General features: G+C 37.0%; 1 protein-coding gene across 1 annotated transcript in view; it reads right to left on the bottom strand.

Annotated features, from left to right (window-relative positions):
* R3HDM1 (R3H domain containing 1) overlaps nt 1–23480 on the bottom strand; it is a 128647-nt gene that overhangs the window by 9633 nt on the left and 95534 nt on the right. The window contains 2 exon segments of the mRNA XM_044913606.1: nt 6819–6991; nt 9204–9307. Coding sequence (XP_044769541.1) covers nt 6819–6991; nt 9204–9307 — 277 coding nt within the window.

The raw sequence follows: 23480 nt of genomic DNA, 5'->3' as shown, positions 1-23480 counted from the left end.
CTCAGTGCATCAGGAGAGGGAACTTGAGGTCCACGTGTCAACACAGTCCTGGTGATATTTACTTCCATCACTTGGTTAAGGTGGTGTCTGCCAGGTTTCTTTGTTGTGAAGTTATTATTTTTTCTTTTCTCGTTATAAGTGTCTTAGGGGGAGATCGTATTTTCTGTAAACAGAGAATTTTACTTCTTCCTTTCCAGTTTGGATGGCTTTTATTTCTTTTTCTTGACTAATTGCTCTAGGTAGGACTGCCAGTACAATGTTGGCTGATATGTACCTTTTAAAATCTACTGAGATTTAACTTGTGGCCTAACATATAGACAGTCTATCCAAGAATATGTCCCATGTACACAGGAAGAGTACGAATGTTGCTGTTGTCAGGGAGAGTGTTCTCTACACCTCTGTTGGATCTAGTTGGTTTGTTGTGTTTAAGCTCTCCATTTCCTTACTTACCTCTTGCCTGGTTGTGGTATCCCTTATTGAGAGTAGGGCATTAAAGTTTCCAACTATTATGTGACGGTCTGTTATCAGGTAAGTAATTATTAGGTTCATATAATCAGGTTTATAACTATTTTATCTTCTTGCTGTATTGAACTTCTGTATCTTGAAAATTTTTTGGATCTAGAGACTTACTTTGTTTAATATTAGCAATAATAACCCCTATTCTCTTTTGGTTACTATTTTCATGAAATATCTTTTTGCATCCTTTCATTTTCAATTGATTTGTGTTTTTGGACCTAAAGTGAGTCTCGTAGACAGCATATAGTTAGATCGGGTGTTTTTAACCACTCTGCCAATCTCTGTCTTTACAGTTAAAATAACTACTGATAAAGAGGGACTTACCTTTGTCATTTTGCTTTGTTTTCTATATGCCTTCCAGCTTCCTCCCCACCCTTCATTTCTTTTTTTTTTTAAAGATTTTATTTATTTATTTGAGAGAGAGAGAATGAGAGAGAGCGAGTACATGAGAGGGGGGAGGGTCGGAGGGAGAAGCAGACTCCCCGCTGAGCAGGGAGCCCGACGCGGGACTCGATCCTGGGACTCCAGGATCATGACCTGAGCCGAAGGCAGTCGCCTAACCAACTGAGCCACCCAGGCGCCCCCCACCCTTCATTTCTTGCATTACTGTCTTCTTTTGTGTTTACTCCATTTTTTGTAGTGAAATGTTTAAATTCCTTACTCATTTCCTTCTGTATATATTCCCTAGGTTTTTTTTTGGGGGGGGGGGTGGTTTACCTTGGGTATTACACCTAACATCCTAAAGTCACAACACTCTAATTTGAATTTATACCAGTTTAACTTCAATAATATACAAAAACTCTGCTCCTTTACGGCTCTGTCCCCACCCCTTTGGTTGCTGATGTCATAAAACCACATCTTTATACATTGTGTGCCCCAAAACATAAACCAGTAATTCCTTTAAGTGCATTAGTCTCTTAAATTATGTAGAAAGCAAAAAGTAGAGTTATGGACCATTGGTACAACCAGCTTTTATAACTGCTCATGTGTTTAACTTAATTGAGAACTTTATTTCTTCATATAGCTTTTTCTTACTGTCTAGTGTTCTATTTCACTCCGCAGGACTCCTTTGAGAATTTCTTGCAGTGTAGGTCTCAGCTTTTGTTTATCTGGGGATTTTAATTTCTACCTCACTTTTGAAGGGCAGTTTTGCCAGGTATGGGATTCTTGGTTAACTTTTTTTTTTTTTTCTTTTAACACTTTGAATATATTGGTCTGCTGCCTCTGGCCTCCAGTTTCTGATGAGAAATCTGCTGATAATCTTTTTGAGGATCTTTTAAATGTGTCAAGTTGTTTCTTTCCTGCTGCTTTTAATATTCTGTCTTTATTTTTTGAGACTGATTATATTGTATTTCACTGTGGGTATTTTGGCAGTTCTTACCTGGAGTTTGTCAAGCTGCTTGATGTTTATATTCACGTCTTTTATCAAATTTGGTATGTTTCCAACCATTATTTCTGCAAATATTTCTCTTCTCCTTTTGGGACAACCACAACATGTATGTTGGTCAACTTGATGGTGTTCCATAGGTCCCTTAGGCTCTGTTCATGTTTATTCATTTTTTGTCTGTTCCTCAGACTTGATCATTTCCACTGTCTTGTCTTCAAGTTCTCTGATTCTCTCTTCAGCCTGCTCATATCTGCCACTGACTTCCTTCACTGAACTTTTCATTTCAGTTACTATATTTTCAGCTCCAGAATTTCTTTTTGGCTTCTTTTTAGGTTTTCTATCTCTTTAATGATATTTCAATTTTGTTCACATATTGTTTTCTTGTCTTTTTCCGTATCTTTCTGTAGTTCTTTGAGCAACCTGAAGAAAGCTGTTTTAAGGTCTTTGTCCAGGAGATGTGTCATCAGGTCTTTTTCAGGGACAATTTTATGTTGACTTCTTTTTTCTTCCCTTGCATGGGCCATACTGTCCTGTTTCTTTACATGCCTTGTGACTCTTTGTTGAAAATTGGACATTTGGATCTAACAATGTGGTAACTGGAAATCTCCCCCCCTTCCCAGGGTTTGTTGTGTTTTGTTGTTGCTGTTATGGTTTTTGTTTATTGACTGTTGCAGCCTGTCTCTGTGCCAAAGATCGGCCCGAAGTATAACCTTGAGGTCTTCTCAGGGTTTGGCCTGTGCCTTTCCCTGGCATGTGCCCTATATATTCAGTTGCTTTTGAATGTCCTAGGCTTACTGTGTGGCTCCCAAAATGGATTCCACGAGAACAGTGAAGGGAGGAAAAACAGGGTTTTGTCCCTTTAAGTCCCCTAGAAGTGTCAGGGGGAGAGATTTGCAACAATGTGGGGAGGTGCACCAACAGTGATTACTGCCCCTTTGTCTACACCTCTGTGATCAGAAGCAGAGACCCATGATGAGAACACAAATCCTTTGTATTTGGAGGACAGGGTCCTTTTTGCCCACCCTGACTCCTGTAAGCTGCTCTAGTAACAACGTGCACAGTTGCCTGTCTGGGGGCGGAGGTAAGGAAAGGTAGCTGCTACTGGGCTAAAAGCCGAATTTGACTGAATTTAATTACAATTTATCACCCAAGCTTTTCCCGGCAGTTGCAAGCCTTCAATAGATTCTAGAGCTCCAAAATTGTTATATCAGACAGATTCTACCAGTGCAATTATTTCTAGGTGGAGAGAGAGACTCCTGATGCTTCTACTCTGCCATTTTCCTAGAATCCTCTCTCCTCCAGTGATGATTCTTGCCTGGTGGTTTGCAGGTGGTGATTTTCTAATTCTATCATTCTTTCTATTTTTTACAGTTCACATTTTACTGTAAAGAAGAGCTTCACTTTTTCCCCATTCATTCATTTATATCAGTAAGGACTCATGGGTTCTTTTTTATTTTATGGGTGATCATTCATTTCTTATTTTATTCCTAAAGTATTCAAGCCTGGTCCTGTGTCCCTTGACACATCTCCATCATCCTTTAAGTACTTCATTACCTTCTGGCACAGCAACATGTTCCAGAATCATCTTGTACTTTTCCCTGAATGAACCCTGGCAACAGTCATTTCACTAAGGAGCCCTGGTTGCTTTTAGTTTGGAGAATGGTATTTAGAAACTACCATTTGGGTAGTAGGTATATCCCATTCTTTTTAGTACCTACACTTAAGATATTTTCCTAAATGGCATAGTAATTTATTTATTTATTTATTTTTAAAGATTTTATTTATTTATTTGACAGAGAGAGATAGCGAGAGCAGGAACACAAGCAGGGGGAGTGGGAGAGGGAGAAGCAGGCTTCCCGCCGAGCAGGGAGCCCAATGTGGGACTCGATCCCAGGACCCTGGGATCATGACCTGAGCCGAAGGCAGATGCTTAACGACTGAGCCACCCAGGCACCCGGCATAGTAATTTATTTAATCGGTTATCCACTGTTGAATATCAAGATATTTTTAGCTTTTCAAGGTTACAACAGGTAAGAAAGAAATATCCGTGTACACGTATTCTTATATGCTTGTTGCACAGTTTTTATTGGACAAAGTTCTAGAAGTAAATCTGTGGATCAAAGGCTATGTACCTTCTACGTTACGTTTTTTTTTTTTTTTAATTTGAGTACAGTTGACAGTTACATTAGTTTCCGGTGTACAACACAGTGACTCAACTTCTCTATATATTATGCTATACTCACAAGTATAGCTACCATCTGACACCACACAATGCTATTACAATTATCACTGACTATATTCCTTATGATGAATGTTTCATCCCCATGACTTATGCATTCCATATGAATGTATCGCCTGTATCTTCCACTCCCCTTCATCTATTATGTCCACCTCCCCATCCTCCCATCCCTCTGGCAACCATCAGTTTGTTCTATGTATTTATAGGTCTGACTCTGCTTTTTGTTTATTCATTTGTTTTGTTTTTTAGATACCACATATGAGTGAAATCATATGGTATTTATCTTTCTCAGTCTGACTTATTTGACTTAGCATAATACTATCTAGGTCCATCCATGCTGATGCAAATGGCAAGATCTTATCCTTTTTAATGGTTGAGTAATACTCCATTGTTTATATATACCACACCTTCCTTATCCATTCGTCTATCATTGTACAGTTAGGTTGCTTCCATATCTTGGCTATTGTAAACAATTCTGAAATAAATGCAGGGCTGCTTAAATTTTCTTGAATTAGTGTTCCCATTTTCTTTGGATAAATACCCAGTAGAATTATTACATCACATGGTATTTCTATTTTTAATTTTTTGAGGGAAGTCCATACTGTTTTCCACAGTGGCTATACCAGTTTGCATTCCCACCAACAGTGCATGAGGGTTCCTTTTCCTCTACATCCTTGTCAACACTTGCTATTTCTTGTCTTCTTGATTTTAGCCATTCTGACAGGTGTAAGGTGATATCTCATTGTGGTTTTGATTTGCATTTCCCTGATGAGTGATATTGAACATCTTTTCATGTATCTGTTGGCCATCTGTATGTCTTCTTTGGAAAAATGTCTATTGAAGTCCTCTGCCCAATTTTTAATTGGATTGTTTGTGGTTTTGGTGTTGAATTGCTATGTGCCTTCTACATTTTCAAAAATGTCATTAAACTGCCTCCAAGAAGAGTTCTATCAATTTGTAGTATCATCAAGAATGTACAAGAGAGTTTGTAACTGGACATCTCTGCCAACACTGCAAATTTTAGTCTTCCTAAATTTCCCCAATATAGATAAAAATATTTTTATATTTTCATCTGATTAATGGCCATTTATTTTGTGAGCTAGCCTATAAATTGATCTTTGCCCTTTTTATTCTGATTTTGTCATGTGCATTAAAATATTTATTCAGTTCATCTTTTTTTTATAAAGATTTTATTTATTTATTTGACAGAGAGAAACCAGCGAGAGAGGGAACACCAGCAGGGGGAGGGGGAGAGGGAGAAGCAGGCTCCCCGCAGAGCAGGGAGCCTGATGTGGGGCTTGATCCCAGGACCCTGGGATCATGACCTGAGCCGAAGGCAGACGCTTAATGACTGAGCTACCGAGGTGCCCCTTATTCAGTTCATCTTTAAAAAATATTTATTTATTAATATTTTCTCTCAGGATGTTATTTTAGTTTTTTTTAAGTAATCTCTACACCCAATGTACATGAACATAATGAACTTCCATGGACCCATCACCCAACTTTGACTGTGTTCTCCCCTGCTTTGTTCCCCCTAAAGAGTTTTAAGCAAATCTCAGATATCACAGGATTTCACTTGCAAATATTTTAATATATAAATATTTTTATCTAATGGAACTACTTTTTTTTTAAGTAGGCTCCACATCCAGTGTGGAGCCCAATGTGGGGCTTGAACTCATGACTCTGAGAACAAGACCTGAGCTGACATCAAGAGTCAGATGCCCAACCAAATGAGCCACCCAGGCACCCCAGGAACTATTATTTTCTAAAAAAAAAACAAAACATGATTCTCATACTAACAAAATTAACATATTTAAATATCCTCTCTATGCTGAAAAATGTCTTCTGAGTGTTCAAAATCCAAGGAAGATCTGCATGTTTTATCTGATTATAACAACTGAGTATCTTTTAATCTATGAAAGACTCACCCTTCATTTCAAAATGCTATTTTTTTTTTTTTTAAAGAAATGAGGCCAATTTGTCCAGTAAAATATTCCATGGTATAAGTTGTTTTTTTCCCCTTCCTATATTTTCTGTAAATTAATAGCTAGATTTAGAGGCTTGGTTCGATTCAGGCTCCGTGTTTTTGATAAGAGTACATTATAACTGATGCTGTGTATTTCCTTCTACACTACATTAGGAGGCAAGTAATATTTGGTTGACCCACTTTTCAGTGATCTTATAATTGATCAGTTGCTTCATGTGTTGTCTGCCTAATCTATCCATTTTAAATTCCCCCATAAACCTTTTCCTAATGTTCCTGACATGTGCTGATGATTTTCTTTGATCCATTATTTTAGTGAAATTCCAAAAAGTCCACCATTGTTTTTACATTTATTAACTGTATTTCTTCTACAATAAAGAGTGTTCTCGCATCAACCTTCTGGTTACACTAATAGTTCATATGGAAAATGTAGGAAAAGGACTTAATTTTTTTAAATCAAATTTTAGATCTAGTACATCTTCTGATTTTTTTAAATTAAAAATATTTTGAATATGCAAAAGTTGAAAAATAATATTTACATATTGAAAGAAATAGTGTGGATATAGAGAATGTTCAAACTTCTTTACTAATCTGAGAGGATTTCAAATTCAAAGTCAAGCCTTTTAAGGTCTATCACATGTGTCTAAAATGTAGAAAGTTATAAATTATAATAAACAAAAGAAGCATCTTACCTGAACAATATTGTCTACATTGCTAAATTCCACACACTTCTGCCCTCTCTGGTGATCACAGTAATATTTGTTTTGTTTCCATTGTGGGGGTGAGTGGGCACGAGATTGTGGATTGTTTGGTACATTGAGCTGCATCATCACCATTCCTCCACCAGGGGGCGGAGGTGGCACAGCTGGAAATCAGAGTTGGGACACTGCAATCAGCATACTTTACCAACTAGCTGGTATCTTTAAACACTAAGAAAATGGCAATAATTTTACACTTCTGAACAAAACTTTACTATCATATATGCGAGCCAGATTTAAGCCCTAGAGCTTCATGCTACAAGCATGTGTGTTTAAAAAGGCATTAAAATGGGACTCTGTAGGCCTAAACATCTTATTCTAAAAATAACACAGTTCCACAGTTACTCAGGGAAGTCCAATTACCTACTACCGGACCTAGTAGAGAGTAGCATAATTGAGACATTATCTATAAAAGTGATTAATTTAAAAAATAAACTAATTTTAACACTGGCATTAAATGCACAGAGAAGAAAAAGTTTGGGATGTGGGAATCAGAAAGCACAATTTTAGTACTCTGAAATGTTCTAGGACTCTGGGAAAATCATTTAACCTCTTTTATTACAAGTTCTCATCTGAAACAGCAGCAAAGACTTCCTTGGCTAACTTTATTTATTTTTAAGATTTTATTTATTTATTTGACAGAGAGAGATACAGCAAGAGAGCAGCGGGAGTGGGAGAGGGAGAAGCAGGCTTCCCGCTGAGCGGGGAGCCTGATGCGTGGCTCGATCCCAGGATCCTGGGATCATGACCTGAGCCGAAGGCAGACGCTTAACGACTGAGCCACCCAGGCGCCCCTCTTTGGCTAACTTTAAAAAGTTGTACTGATCACATGCATGCACAAACACTTGTTAAGTATGTATAGCAGAGATAAATAGTCTATTTTATCTGTCTCCTTATCTGATTTATTTCTCTTGTGTATTAGACTGCAGCACTACTAGTATTAGGCATGTATGTTTCCTGCCACCCACCCCTTCAGCGTAAGGTAAGGTAGGATTCTTATGCCTCGAGGGCCTTAGTTCTCACTGCAGTAACCAAAATGGTAGTTTCCAGTTCCCTAGAAGTAGAGCCAGGCTGACCAGAGAGGCAAACCACAGAGGGCTGACTGCTTAGGGACACCTCAAAGTTCTCCTCAACAACAGCAGCCATGCTGGATGCACACTATTAGCCATTTATTTGATAATCATTTACTGTTTCTCTGTTTCTCAGAGATTTACATATGCCAATAAATCATTATAATAAAATATGGCATCATGATAAAGGATTAAGACACTACAGAAGCCAAAAAAAGAAGCAACAAAGTCTATTTTAAGTGCTAGGGAAGCCTTTGTAGAAGAGGTGATTTTTGAGTCAAACCTTAAGCACGAGCAGGATTTTGGCAAATAATGGTGGATGGGCATTTCAGGCAGAGGAAGGAACAGGTACAAAAGTGTCTTTGGCATGAAAAAGCATGGTACTTTCTCGAAACACAGTTCTGTTTGACTTGAACATGTAAATACGAATAGGAGGCTTACTTGCTAGGGAGTTTTGACAGAGAATCCATGCACATTCCTGATTCAGAGGAATGACATAAAGAGACTTTTGTTTCAGGGAAGTATTTCTTGAACAGTGTGTGTGTGTGTGTGTGTGTGTGTGTGTGTGTTTTGGGGAGGTGGGAAGCTGGGTGTGGGGGAAACATGAAACCAGCAAAATACTCAGGAGATTGCTGCAAATAAGATGTGAAAAGACTGACCAAGAACAGTGGCAGTGGGGAAGGAAAGAAGGCATGATATTTGAAGGAATGGTGGCATCACGAATGTGAAAGGAGAGAAAGAAGAGAGGTGACTACGACTTTGAAAACTTTTTGGTCCCTAGAGAGAAGGTGAGGTAAGGGATGCAGAAGAGGGAGGAGTATTAAATCTAAAGTGCCTCTGGCACAACCAGGTAGGGATGCCCAGTAGGCAGTTGGCTATCTGCCTCTTCTCAGCCAAAAGAAGATTTGAGAGGCGCGCTGGCAAAAAACAGTTGTTGAAGCCTTGGAGGTAGATGCATCCGCTAGGAAGAGCATGAAGAGTAAGGAGATGATCCCAGAGAACATCAATGTTTATGAGGCAGGGAAGGTAGGAGAGTCTGAGGAAGAGAAACAGAATAGCAGTGTGGGAGTAGTAACAGCAGAAAAGGAAGGAGCGGACAGGAACTGTTAGCTCTGAATTTGCAAGGCACCCTAAATATCTTGGCTATATCTCAGCATATAACAAGTTGAAAACCGCATTTGAGAAATGCCTAAGGAACTTAATTTCTCAAATGGACAAACCATTACCTATTTTCCAATTATATTCATACCTGCACACTGGTGGCTTTGAAGCTGCTGGGAATTGCATGGTGAAGTAGTTCGAGGAAACTGTACTTGTTCTGATCCTGGATGTGGCAAGTAACCTACTGATGAGCTATGGGGGAAAAATCAGACAAATACAAAAACACAGCACAGTGAGATGGAGAGGACTGTAAAGATTCTTTGAAAGAACCAACCTACAAATTTATTTAAATGAAATTATTTTTTAAATTGATTAGGAGTAAAAATAAAATCTACCTCTATTCTCTAAGAGTTATGAACAATTACTTTTTGGACAAAAATCTATGTTATGACAGTAATACTGATTTTTCTTAAAATCAGGAAACACCACTCCTAATTTCATTGCTCTTACTCCTTTACAACTTATTCTAAATATGACTTTTTTTTATTATTCAAATAATTATTTTAAAAAGAAGAAAAATAACTCACTAACTTTACAAAATGAAAAATTAACTTACTTGGATCTCACTAAGCTATATTTTAGAAAAGATACGCAGTTTGACAACAATGAGACTCAAGAGAAAAATGTTTTACTGCCTTTTTTAAAAGATTTTATTTATTTATTTGAGAGAGAGAGAATGAGAGAGAGCACATGAGAGGGGGGAGGGTCAGAGGGAGAAGCAGACTCCCTGCTCAGCAGGGAGCCCGATGCGGGACTCGATCCAGGGACTCCAGGATCATGACCTGAGCTGAAGGCAGTCGCTTAACCAACTGAGCCACCCAGGCGCCCTTTACTGCCTTTTTTAAAAAAAGATTTATTTATTTGACAGAGAGAGAGAGAGAGAGAGAGCACACAAGCAGGGAGAGCAGCAGAGGGAGATGGAGAAGGAGACTCCCTGCTCAGCAGGGGGCCCAACTTGGGCCTTGATCCCAGGATCCTGAGATCATGACCTGAGCTGAAGGCAGATGCTTAGCCAACTGAGCCACCCAGGTGCCCCTGTTTTATTGCTTAAAATATGTACTAAGAATAAAGGAAATAGTAAAACATAATCCTGACATATTCTAACATAAATACTGACAAAATTAAAGGCTGCTAGTATAAAACTATTCAGTTTTTCCTGGATTTTTCTTTTTCAAAAGATTTTATTTATTTGAGAAAGAGAGAGAGCAGGAGTAGAGGGGAGAGGCAGAGGGAGAAGTAGACTCCCTGCCGAGCAGGGAGCCCCACATGGGACTCGATCCCAGGACCCCAGGATCATGACCTGAGCTGAAGGCAGATGCTTAACAGACTGAGTCACTCAGGCACCCCTTTCTTTATTTTTCAAGTTAATCTTTGAGACTCAAACTAACATGGAATCTGTCACAATATGTCTTTAAAGTTTTCTCTGTTTAGCAAATTCTTTGAGGAAAATAGTTTCTTTCCTTTTTTTTCTTTTTTTTTAAGATTTTATTTATTTATTTGACAGTGAGAGAGGGAACACAAGCAGGGGGAGTGGGAGAGGGAGAAGCAGGCTTCCCGCGGAGCAGGGAGCCCGATGTGGGGCTTGATTCCAGGACCCTGGGATCATGACCTGAGCTGAAGGCAGACACTTAACTACTGAGTCACCCAGGCGTCCTGAGGAAAATAGTTTCAAATTAGAGAGTGATACTATTAGTTCTTTCTGAGAATTCTCAAGTGATCAGAATATTTTTTTTTTTTTTTTTAAGTAATCTCTACACCCAATGTGGGGCTTGAACTCACAACTCCAACATCAAGAATTGCATGCTCCACTGACTGAGCCAGCCAGGCACCCCTCAAGTAATCAGTCTTAATTTATATATAAAACCCCATTAGTTACCAGTCTTTTTTCATCATTTAAAAAAACTTTCCTTATATAGTGTAATTTCTTAATCTAGCTTTAACAACTTTTTGCATTAAAAATATGTTAGATCCAACTACTGAATTATTATAAAGACTATAGGAAGATGTGTTCAACACCATGACACAATCAGTAAAATTCACACTATGGGACACTCAAAAAGACAAATGTGTAAAAACATAAGCAATATTTGTAGGGTAGTTGGAAATAAAAATGCTAACTAGATATTTGATATAACTAAGAAGTTAACTATTACAATTTTTAACATGCAGAAGTGTAGTTCTGTGGGTAAAAAAACAAACAAACAACTTTTAGGGATTCCTAAACTGAAATACTCATGATTGAAATGCCATGATATCTGAATTTATTTAAAATCATATGGGAAGAGGGTGAAACAGAGCTTTAGAGGAAAACAGATGGGTCATTAGTTAATAACTGTAGAAGTTACGGGTACATGGGGGTTCACTGCACTTTACATTTACGTGCATTGAAGAATTTCTATAATAAAAAGTTAAAAATGTTTCTCTAAATTAGGCTGACAATTCTCCAATTACTAAAAATTCATAAAGTTTTATTGTTTTTCAGTGGCAGTAACTCATTGTGGTTCAATAAAAAGGAAAAAGAAAGGGCTGTAAAGGGAGGATTTCACAAAAGGTGATTTGGGACCGTATGACAAAATGTAAAAACAGTACTTCCTGAAATTGATATTAATTATGATTGGGCTGCATTATGAGTCTTAGCTAAGCTGTGGAAATAACACAGCCCAAGACATGGTTTGTAAACATGCTGCTACCAGGAGAACAGAAAGTTTCACCATAGGATGGAAGGATTTTTAGGTTCTGTTCTAATTGGGATACATGCCCCCTTGGGCCATACAGGATCCCTCACCCTGATCTTGTTCACTAAGCACCCTCTAATGGCTTATCCAAGTTTTGAAGCACATGAGTGACAGGAAGCCACCCAGAATAGGAATAAGAATATTCAGGTCACTGAGATGAGTGATATATCCCAAACTACTAAACTACAAATTGCCATTCACTTTACCACTTTAGTGGGCTTTAGTTTTATATAGTTAGTATAAATTGGTTTTCTAGTCCTAGATTATCCTTAGGTAAATGAATTATAAAACTGAGTTCCAAGACTAACTGATCTCCTCCAAAAGACATGAAGACACTTCAAGGGATATAGACTGGGCAATGAATCTCTCTCTTAAATTTCTTAAATGGTCTATTTTCAATTACCATCTATTTTGTCTTTTACAAAGGCAGAACTAGAATAGGTTAGAAAGAAAAAGAAAAGCAAAAGAGTCAGCTTTTTAAATAACACTCTCACTTTAAAAATACAAATATTTAAATAATATATCAAAAAGGAAAAACCGTTTTGTAGTAATTTCAAAAATTTCTCCTTTAGAAGACAGGGTATAAACAGAAAGGGTACTTTTAGTTTTTTATTTTATTTTAAAGACTTTTATTTATTTATTTGACAGAGAGAGAGAGAGAGAGCACAAGAAGAGGGAGAGGGAGTAGCAGATTCTCTGCCGAGCAGGGAGCCTGACGTGGGACTCGATCCAGGACACTGGGATCATGACCTGAGCCGAAGGCAAATGCTCAACCGACTGAGCCAAGCCAGGCATCCCAGAAAGGGGACTTTAAAGCAAAACACCACTCCTAGTTCTTGAAGTTCAGACACTACCACTGAACAGGAAAATAAAACATCAATCCCATGAATCCATTTGGTCCCAAGCTTCCTGAAAACCATGAATGTAAATTAAAACTAATAATATCAACTTTCAAAGGTATTAGAGTTCATTGCAACAAAAATTGGCCTTGCCACTTACACCAATTGTTTTGCTATTATTTTTTTTTTATTTAAAAAAAAATTTTTTTTTTTAAGACTTTATTTATTTGCGAGAGAGACAAGGAGAGACAGAGAGCACGAGAGGGGGGAGGGTCAGAGGGAGAAGCAGACTCCCCGCCGAGCAGGGAGCCCGATGTGGGACTCGATCCCGGGACTCCAGGATCATGACCTGAGCCGAAGGCAGTCGCTTAACCAACTGAGCCACCCAGGCGCCCAGTTTTGCTATTATTTTTTAGGAGCTGTCCCTTCCCATTCTTTCGTACAGCCAGGTCAATTTGCTGCAAAATTGCGTCTATGGGATCAGCAGAGATTGATAAATGATGTAAGTATCTGAAAGGCTTCTTCTGGGTTTTCTATAATGTGCATCTTATTCCTACAATGTTCCACGATAATTCATAGGTAAAAATTCCTCTTTAGTCATTTGTTTTTGCATTCTTACTGTATTTTGGAATCAAAGCCATAATGGGAAAAATGATAAACACATTATGTATTCTTAAAATCAGAAACCTACTGGAGTCTACCAAAGTATGAAGAATTTTAAAAAGTGTCCTATAACCATTTATGAATGCTTAAAACAGTCCTTTTAAGGAGTACTCCTGATGCCTCTTTGATTAGATCATGGTAATCTATTTGATACACTATGAGTGGAAATTAATTCTTATTAAGATATACTCATTGGATATTCTTGCAAATTCAAGTGATAGTACATTGCTCCGTATTTTAATGGCTTTTGACATTTAATACTTGATACAGTGGAAAGCACCACGGATTTGGGTGTCAGAGGGCAGCATGGGTTTGAGTTCAAACTCCATTTATTTGTAGTATGTCTTTGAACTTCAGCTCTCTCTTCAGTAAATGTGTGATTAATCTTTACCTTACCAAATATGAGGAAAGACTTGGCCAAATAATTCAAAATACAAATAGTCAAATGCAAAAATGTACATCTTCATTAATGATCAAAAAACCGAATTAAAATGAGATACGTCTTTATGAAACATGAAAACAACAAAAACAAGTCAGTACCTACAAGGATTGTAAATCAAAGGAAGATTTTGTCAAAATGCACTTAAGGACCTTAAAAACAGACATATTTTTTAACTTACTAATTTCCCTCTAAGGACTCTATGCCAAGAAAGAAATTCAGATTGCTCACTAAGTGGTTCAATAAAGTGAAAAAGATGAATACAACCTGTATGCTTTTTTTTTTTTTAAGATTTATTTATTTATTTGAGAGAGAGAGAGGGAGGGTGTGAGCAGGGGGAGGTACAAATGGGGAGGGAAAACGACAAGCAGACTCTGTTGTGAGCTCGGAGCCCAATAAGGGGCTTGATCCCATGACCCCAAGATCATGACCTGAGCCAAAATCAATTGTCGGACACTCAACGGACTGAGCCACCCAGGTGCCCAAACTATATGTTCTTTTCAAACTATATGAACAGAAAAAAGACAAAGGAAAAATATGAATGTGACAATAACAGTCAACTTAGGGTTGTGGGAATATAGCTGATTCTTGAAAATTTATACTATTTGGTATTTTCCAAAAAGGCATGCATACATTATATAAGTATAAAAAATAAACACTAAAAATATCCAATGAAAACTGCCTGGAAAGTTTGACGTTTAAATGTTGTTTTAGGGATTTAATTTCAGTGACTGATCTGAATCTCCTCAGAACTCCTCAGCAAATGTCAGAGTGAGGCCATCTGGATGGAGACCGTTAACACTGATCCTGTGCAACATAAACCTTCAATTCATTTGAGAGTCAGCCGCTCAGCTGAGCTTGCTGTGTCTAGAAGAAAATATTAGTTTTTGGCCTTATAACCTTTTTGCTTATATATTTTTGTGATGATGGTACTTACTTAGGACAATATAAATGAAACTCTCAACTAATTAGAATCTGACCAAACTACATGCTCAATTAAAAATACATATCAAATAAAATTTTTACGGTACAATATTTTAGGTTTTCCCTTAAATGCGAATGGCCAATTTTCCTTAGCTTTCTGGTTAAATGTTCATATTTACAAATACTCATTTACAGCTTACCTATTCCCAAATGTAAACTATTTCTAAAAACTCAATAGACTAAAAAACAGAGAAAAGAAAATATTTAAAAGACAAATAAAACAAAGATGGGATAAGGCCACCTGAGATAAAATTGTTGCTTTCATTGAGCACTGAATCTAGCTTTGTGTTTCTTGGCAGCTAAGACAAAATGGTGAACCCAGAGGATAAAACTCTGCCAGGATGATAAAAGCAGCAAGCATTTAAGCCTCTGGCGGGTGCTGCATTACAGACATATCATAACTATATTCTATGATGAATTTAAAGTATGTAGTTAATTATAGAAGAATCCAGTCTTTCGATATGAGACACAGTTCATATTTTACTATGAAACTGAGGGACTGGGGTGGAAAACTGGCCTTATGACAGGATTATTTCCCATTAAATAAACAGGTAGGCTGCAAAAGTACCTGTAGTAAGGGCTAACATTTTCCTTACAAATGAACTTTGAATTTTTCAATTACTGGCATGAGAGCCAAAAGTCCACTATAATATTTCACATAAAAATGTCTTTGGCTTGAGCACTGTAAGGGCAGCTATTATCAAACACAATCAACCATAAATATATCTCTGGTGCTCTTGGGAGAATGACTGATTTTGAGAAGAACCATATTCTGACCAACTCACTAGGATGAACTTGCTATCATTAAGCAGCTGTGTTACTGGACCTGTTGGATACATCACTTTAGTAGCTCAGTGAAGTGGTAGAAAACATAGGCCAAGCAGTAATTTTAGCTTTATTATAGTTGATCTTAAGTTGCTCTTTCTGGAAATAATTTAGCTACTTATTAAATCTGCTCTTAGAGTGACACCATAATATTGCCATTGACACTGAGGATGATAGTTATACACCTATAGGGATAAGCTAAGGAACATGGATCCTGTTCCTCAAACAGCTTCATCAAATCTTTTAAATATAATTTCAAAAGATGGGATGCCAGAATAGTGTAATTTCATATTTTTTAAATCAGTATTTCACCTATTAGAAACTGATTTCTGGCATGACAGCAATTCTGTTAAACTGCTCCCTAGTGGAACTGGTGAAACTATAAAAAAAGCAACCACTTAAAGCCTCTGGAAATGGTTCTAAGGATGACTAGTAAATAAGAAACATCTTAAGAACATCTACAAAAATTTGGCAAGAAAGGTTGGTCTGGTATTTGAACCAAGACTACTCCCCCTTGACCCCCCAGTTTAGTGAGAGATAGACTACTCCAGACAGCTGCAGCCAAGAACAGAGAGCTCCTTCTCCTTGAAGCACCCAGATGGAGGGCTTTCTTCCAAGGAGGAGTGGTATGTCAGCTTTCTCATCTTGCCCTCAAATACCTGTGCTGAAGCTAAGTCCAGTGTGAGTGAGGTTGAGAGGTGGAAACTCCTATTCCTCCAACCTCCATTTGTAGAACTGAGGGTCTACTGTGGGTATGACATGTTGAGCAAGTACTGGGCCCTGGCATGATCACTCTTGCCCCAGCTCCTTAAATGGTGATTCCATGCCAGGAGAGGTAAGCTGAGGACCCTAGGTTGTGGTTCCCTCACTCTCCACCAAATATTCAGCTCATGGGGAGTTAGGGTGTGATTCTGAAAGAAGCTTATGATTGTCCACATCTCCAGCTCCAGAGCTCTCACTCAGAGATTTTTCTGAGGAGTAAACACCATAAAACAGCACCTAATTTCCTCCCAAAAGAACTATCTTTTTTTTTTTTAAAGATTTTATTTATTATTTATTTGAGAGAGAGAGAATGAGAGAGAGAGAACACATGAGAGGGGATAGGGTCAGAGGACGAAGCAGACTCCCTGCCGAGCAGGGAGCCCGATGCGGGACTCGATCCAGGGACTCCAGGATCATGACCTGAGCCGAAGGCAGTCGCTTAACCAACTGAGCCACCCAGGCGCCCCAAAAGAACTATCTTAATTGCAACAGAAGGGAAAGAAGTTCAAGCCTACATGTGCAGTCAAGAACAGCAGAGGTTGTGGTAAAGACAACTGGGAGATTCAGGCTAAACTGTAGGCCTGCTAGTTTGCAGGAGAGCATCAGGTGAAAAAAGAGCTGGAAGGAGTCCTCTTGAGATCAGAATAAAAATCAAACACTGACCCCAGACACTTTACCTTCAAAGGAGCCAGATTTTGATAGGATTACTTTGTAGAGCAATTTATGCACCAGGGCATTGTTAAAAACAATAGAGCAGCGAGCTGGCAGTTAGTAGAGTTTAACAGTTGGGTGTTCTAAGGGAGAGAGGAAGACAGTCCTAAAAACATTGTCATCCTAGAATGACAGTGAGAATACCCAAAGCTTTCCCTTCTTGAGGAAGATCAGAGGCTGAACATTGGGGGTGGGAGAAAGTAAAAGAGACTTCACTAAAATGATCCAGTAAGTCACTAAACAAATAAAGTAAACAACAGGGGTGCCTAGATGGCTCAGCTGGTTAAATGTCCTACTCTTGATCTCATCTCAGGGTTGTGAGCTCAAGCCCTGCACTGGACTCTGCTGGGCATGGAGCTTACTTTAGACTAAAAAAAAAAAGATGAAAAAAATTAAATGTCAAGTACCCAAAGTTGCTAAAATATATCATCTAATAATTGAAAAAAAATACAGGGCATGCAAAGAAACAGGAAAGTATGACTTATACATTAGATAAAAGCAGGGAACAGTTTCTACAAAAAAGAACAGATTTTTCACACATTCATCAGAAAAAGACCATAAAGTAATCATTAGAAGCAAGTTCATAGAACCAAAGGAAACCATGTTTAAGGAAGGAAAAATGGTGACAATATCACATTAACAAACAGAGAATATTAATAAAGACAAAGAAATTATAAAAAAGAACCAAATGGAAATTATGGCATTGAAAAACAGTTAAAATAAAAAATTCACCAGAAGGGCTCAACAGTAGATGTGAACTGGCAAGAGAAAGAATAAGTGAACAGATAGATCATGCAAGCTGAAGAACCAAGAGAAGAAGAACAAAGAGAAAAAAGAGCCTCAAGGAAATGTGAGACATCATCAAGTACACGAACACATGTATAATGGGATTATCAGAGGAGAGAAAGAGAAAAAAAAAATCCAAGAAATAATGGCTGGAAATATCCCAAATTTATTGAAAAACAATGACTTACTCATCAGGAACCTCAATGAACTCTAAACAGGATAAAGGCAAAAAGATCCAAAGAGACATCATAATAAAAATGCTGAAAATCAAAGACAAATAACAAGGAAAAAAAATGACTAGCTACTTATAATGAAACCCCATTAAGATTAACAGCTGACTTTTCAGCAGATGGGAGGGAGGCCAGAAGGAAGTAGGATAACACATTCAGAGTGGTCAAAGAGAAAAAAGTGTCAACCAAGACTCCTATATCCAGCAAAGCTATTCTTTCAAACATGAAGGCAAAATAAAAACTTTCCCTAGTAAATAAAAACTGAGAGAATTTGTTGCTGCCAGACACACCTTACAGTAAATACTAATTAGAATATACATAAAATGATAAAGAGTACCAGGATCATGGACTGAATGTTTGCCCCTCCTCACATTCACATGTTGAAGCCCTAACTCCAATGTGATGGTATTGGGAGGTGAGGCCTTTGAGAAGTAATTAGAGTTAGATGAGGTCATGTGGGTGGGGTCCTGGTCCAACGGGGTTAGTACTCTTTTAAGAAGAGACATTAGAGAGTTTCTTCTCACTCTCTCTGCTTGCACATACTTAGGAAAGGCTATGTGAGCACACAGCAAGAAGGCAGCTGCTGACAGCCCAAGGGGAGAATCCTTGACAGACATCAACCCTGTTGGTACTTTAATCAATCTTGGACTTCCAGTCTCCAGAACAGTGAGAAAATACGTTTCTGTTTTTAAGCCAAGTAGTCTATGGTATTTTCTTATGGCAGCCTAAGTGGATGGATATAACCAGTACAGGAAATTATGTGATTGTACAAGACAGGAGAAATGCCTATTTTACTTCCTTTCTCCTAGTTGATTTAAAAAAAAAAAAACTGTATAAAAGAATATATATATATAATGTAATGTTGGGCCCATAGCATATAGAAATGTAATATATCTGTCAATAATAGCACAAAGGAAATAGGTAGGAGCAAATCTACAGTGGGATAAGGAAATGCCTTACAGATGGGAACGTGATAATTAGAACGGGTACTTTTTTCTATGTGACGCTACAATTAAGCTAGTATAAATAAGAAGTTGATTTGGATACATTAAGATGTATATGGTAAATCCTAGAAAAATCACTAAAAAATGCTAAAAAAGTAAAAAAAAATCATTAAAGAAAAAGTGACATTAGGAAATATTAACTTAATGCAAATAAAGCAGGAAAAGTAGAAATGGAGAAATAAAACACATGAGAAAGAGAAAACCAAAGCAAAATGGTAGACATAAGTCAATTACATCAATAACATTAAATGTGAACGGATTAAAGAATTCAATCAAAAGACAGACTGTCATAAGAATTAAAAAAATGATCATACACTGTCTATAGGAGACACACAGGAATAAAAGGATGGAAAAAGATATATCATGCAAACAGTGACCATGAGAAAGTTGGAGTGATTATATATTAATATAAGATGGACTTAATTTAAAACAAAAAACGTTTTGAGAGATAAAGATTTCATAATGAAAAAGTGTAAGTTGGACAATGTAACAGTTATAAACATATCAGCCCCTAATAAAGGAGCACCAAAATACATGAAACAAACACTGATGAAATGAAGGGAGAAATAGACAATCCATAATAACATGTGAAGAATGCAATGGCCCACTTTCAATAATGGATAAAATAATAACACAGAAGATTAATAAAGAAAGAGAAGACTTGGATAAAACTATAAACCAACCAGACCTAGAAGACATCTACAGAACCCTCAATCCAATGACAACAGAATACACAATAATTTTCAAGTGCACACAGAACATTCTGCAGGAAAGACCATATACTAGGCAATGAAACAAACCTCAAAAATTTTAAAGGATAGAAACCATACAAAGTATGTTCTCCAACCACAATGGAATGAGATTAGAAATCAATAGGAAAAAACTGGGAACACAAATGAGTGAAAATTAAACAATGCAACCCTAAATAACCAATGGATCAAAGAAGAAATCAAAAGGGTAACCAGAAAATATTTTGAGATGAATGACAATGAAGATACAACATACTAAAGGAGAGAACTAAAGCAGTGCTTAGAGGGAAATGCAAATGCCTATTTGAAGAAAGAATGATTTCAAAGCAGTAACCTACATTTCCATCTTAAGACATGAGGGGAGGGGCGCCTGGGTGGCTCGGTTGGTTAAGCGACTGCCTTCGGCTCGGGTCACGATCCTGGAGTCCCTGGATCGAGTCCCGCATCAGGCTCCCTGCTCGGCAGGGAGTCTGCTTCTCCCTCTGACCCTCCCCCCTCTCATGTGCTTGCTCTCTCTCAAATAAATAAATAAAATCTTAAAAAAAAAAAAAGAAATGAGGGGAAGGGGAAAGAGCAAACCAAACCTAAAGCAAGTGGAAGAAAGTAAATAATAAAGATTACAATGGAAATAAAATACATAAAAGAAAAACAGGAAAAAAATCAAATCCCAAATATGGTTCACTGAAAATATCAACAAAACTGACAAACTTTTTGTTAGACTGACAAAGAAAAAACAGAGAAAACCCAAATTATTAGAATCAGAAACAAAGAGGGGATATTACTGACTCTATAGAAATAAAAAGCATAATAAAGGAACACTGAAAAACTGTATACCAACAGATTAGATCAAATTCCTAGAAATATGTAACTACCAAAATGAACTCAAGGAGACATAATCTGAAGAGACCTAAAACAAATCAAGAGACTGAAGTAGTAATCAAAAAGCAACCTATAAACACAAAAGTTCCAGCATAGAAGCCTTCAACAGTGAATTCCATCAAACATTTAAATTAACACTTCCTCATACAATCTTCCAAAAAATAGAACACTTTCCAACTCCTTTTATAGGGCTAGTATTACCCCATACTAAAGTCAGACAAATGTATCACAAGAAAACAACAGACTGATATTTCTTGTGAATATAGATGCAAAAATCCTTAATATACTATACTAGCAAGTGAACCCAGCAACACATGAAAATAATTATATACTAAGACTGAATAGGATTTACCCCAGGAATGCCAGGGCCATTTTGTATCTGAAAAATCTATTAATGTAATATATCATATCAACAGAATAAAAAACAAAAATCACATGATCTCAGTAGGTGCTGAAAATGTATTTGACAAAATCTAATACTCTTCCATAATAAAAATATTCAACAAACTAGGAATAGAAGAGAATTATCTCAACTTGACATAGAGTATCAATAAAAAATCCACAGCTAACATCATACTAAAGGTGAAAGAATGGGTGCTCTCCTGCTAAATTCATAAACAAGGATGTTTGCTCTCATTATTGTACTGAACATTGTGCTGAGGTTCTAGAAAGAGAAATTAGGCAAGAAAAGAAAAGGCATCCAGGTTGAAAATGAAGAAGCAAAATTATTATCTCACAGATGATATGATCTTATATATGGAAAATCCTAAAAAATCCACTGAAGAAGTATTATAACTAGTCAATCAGTTCAACAAGGTTGTATGATACAAGATCAATACAAAATAAAAATACATACAAAATACAATATATACAAAAATAAATTGTATTTCTATACATTTCCAATGAATGAGCAAAATAAAATTAAAGCAATTCCATTATAGTATCATTAAAAAAATGAAATACTTAGGTATACGCTTAAGAAAAGAAATACAAAATTGACTGAAAACTCAGGAACATTGTTAAAACAAATAAAAGATCTAAATAACTGGAAAACATCCCATATTCATGGAATGGAAGACTTAACATAGTTAAGACGTCAATACTTCAAATTAATCTACAGATTCAATGCAATTCTCACCAGAATCCCAGCTGACTTCTTTGTGGAAACTGATAAGCTGATTGTAAAATTCATATAAAATTGCAAAAGACCCAGAATAGCCAAAACAATCTTGATAAAGATCAAAGTTGGGAGGACTCACATATCCTAATTTCAAATTTCATCAATACAGTGTGGCACTGGCACAGGATAGACATATTGATTAATGGAAGAGTATTCAGAAATAAACCCAGACATCTACGATTATCTGATCTTTTAAAAAAGGTTTTACTTATTTGAGAGAGAGCATCTGTGCAAGAGAGCACAAAAATGGGGGAGGTGCAGAGGGAGAGGGACGAGCAGATTCCCTGCTGAGCAGGGAGCCCAACGTTGGGCTTGATTCCAGGACCCTAAGATCATGACCTGAGTCGAAGGCAGACACTTAACGGACTGAGCTACATAGGCGCCCCAATCATCTGACTTTTGTTAAGTTTCCAAGACCATTCAATGGGAGAAGAATAGTCTTTTCAACAAATGGTGCTGGGGCAACTAGACAGCCATGTGCAAAAGACTAGTTAGGTCTAGTCTCTTACCATATAAAAAAATTAACTAAAAATGGATCAAAGATTTAAATGTCAGAGCTAAGACTATAAAATTTTTAGAAGAAAATATAGACAGGAATCTTTGTGATCTTGGGAGTTAGTAATTATTTGATATGACACCAAAAGAATGAGCAACAATAGAAAAATAGATAAACTGAACATCAAAGTTAAATACTTTTGTATTTGAAAGGACTACATGAATAAAGTGAAAAGACAATAGACAAAATGGGAGAAAATATTTGTAAGTCATACATCTGCTAAGGAACTTTTATCAGAATACAGGAAGAACTCTTACAATTCAATAATAAAGAGACATACAACCCAATTATATTGGGCAAAGGATCTGAACAGACATATTCCAAGGAAGATATACAAATGGCTAATGAGCACATGAAGAGATATTCAATATCTTAGTCATCAGGGAAATCAGTATCAAAATCACAATGAGACATTACTAGAAGGGCTATAATAAACAAGTCAAATAATTAACAAGTATTGGCAAGGATGTGGAGAAATTAAATCACTCATGCATTGCTTAAGGGAATTTAAAATGGTGTGGCTGCTTTGGAAAGTCTGGCAGTTCCTCAAATGTTTAAACAAAGTCACCATGATCCAGTGATTCCACTCCTAGGTATATACCCGAGAGATATGAAAACATATGCCCACACAAAAACTTACAAACTAATGTTTATGGAAGTACTGTGTGGAACCAACCCTAATGTCCTTCAACTGACAAATGGATAAGCACAATGTGGTAGATCCATACAATGGAATATTATTCATCTATAAAAGTAGCTAACTACTGATATATGCTAACATAGAAGAACCTTAAAAACATTATGCCGAATATAAGTAGCTTATCACAAAAGACTACCTACGATTCCATTCATATGAAATGTCCATAACAGGGAAATCTATAGAGACAGAAAGTAGATTAGTGGCTGGGAAATGATGGTGGTGGTGGTATTAAACGGTGATAGCTAAAGAGTAGAGTTTATTTCCTTTTTATTTTCATCAGTATATTCACATTAAAACATTTAATTGTGGTGAAATACACATAA

This window comes from Neomonachus schauinslandi, chromosome 3 (assembly GCF_002201575.2).
Source record: "Neomonachus schauinslandi chromosome 3, ASM220157v2, whole genome shotgun sequence".
Classification (NCBI taxonomy): domain Eukaryota; kingdom Metazoa; phylum Chordata; class Mammalia; order Carnivora; family Phocidae; genus Neomonachus; species Neomonachus schauinslandi.
The sequence above is the reverse complement of the archived record's forward strand: the minus strand, read 5'-3'. Positions and strand labels throughout refer to the sequence as shown.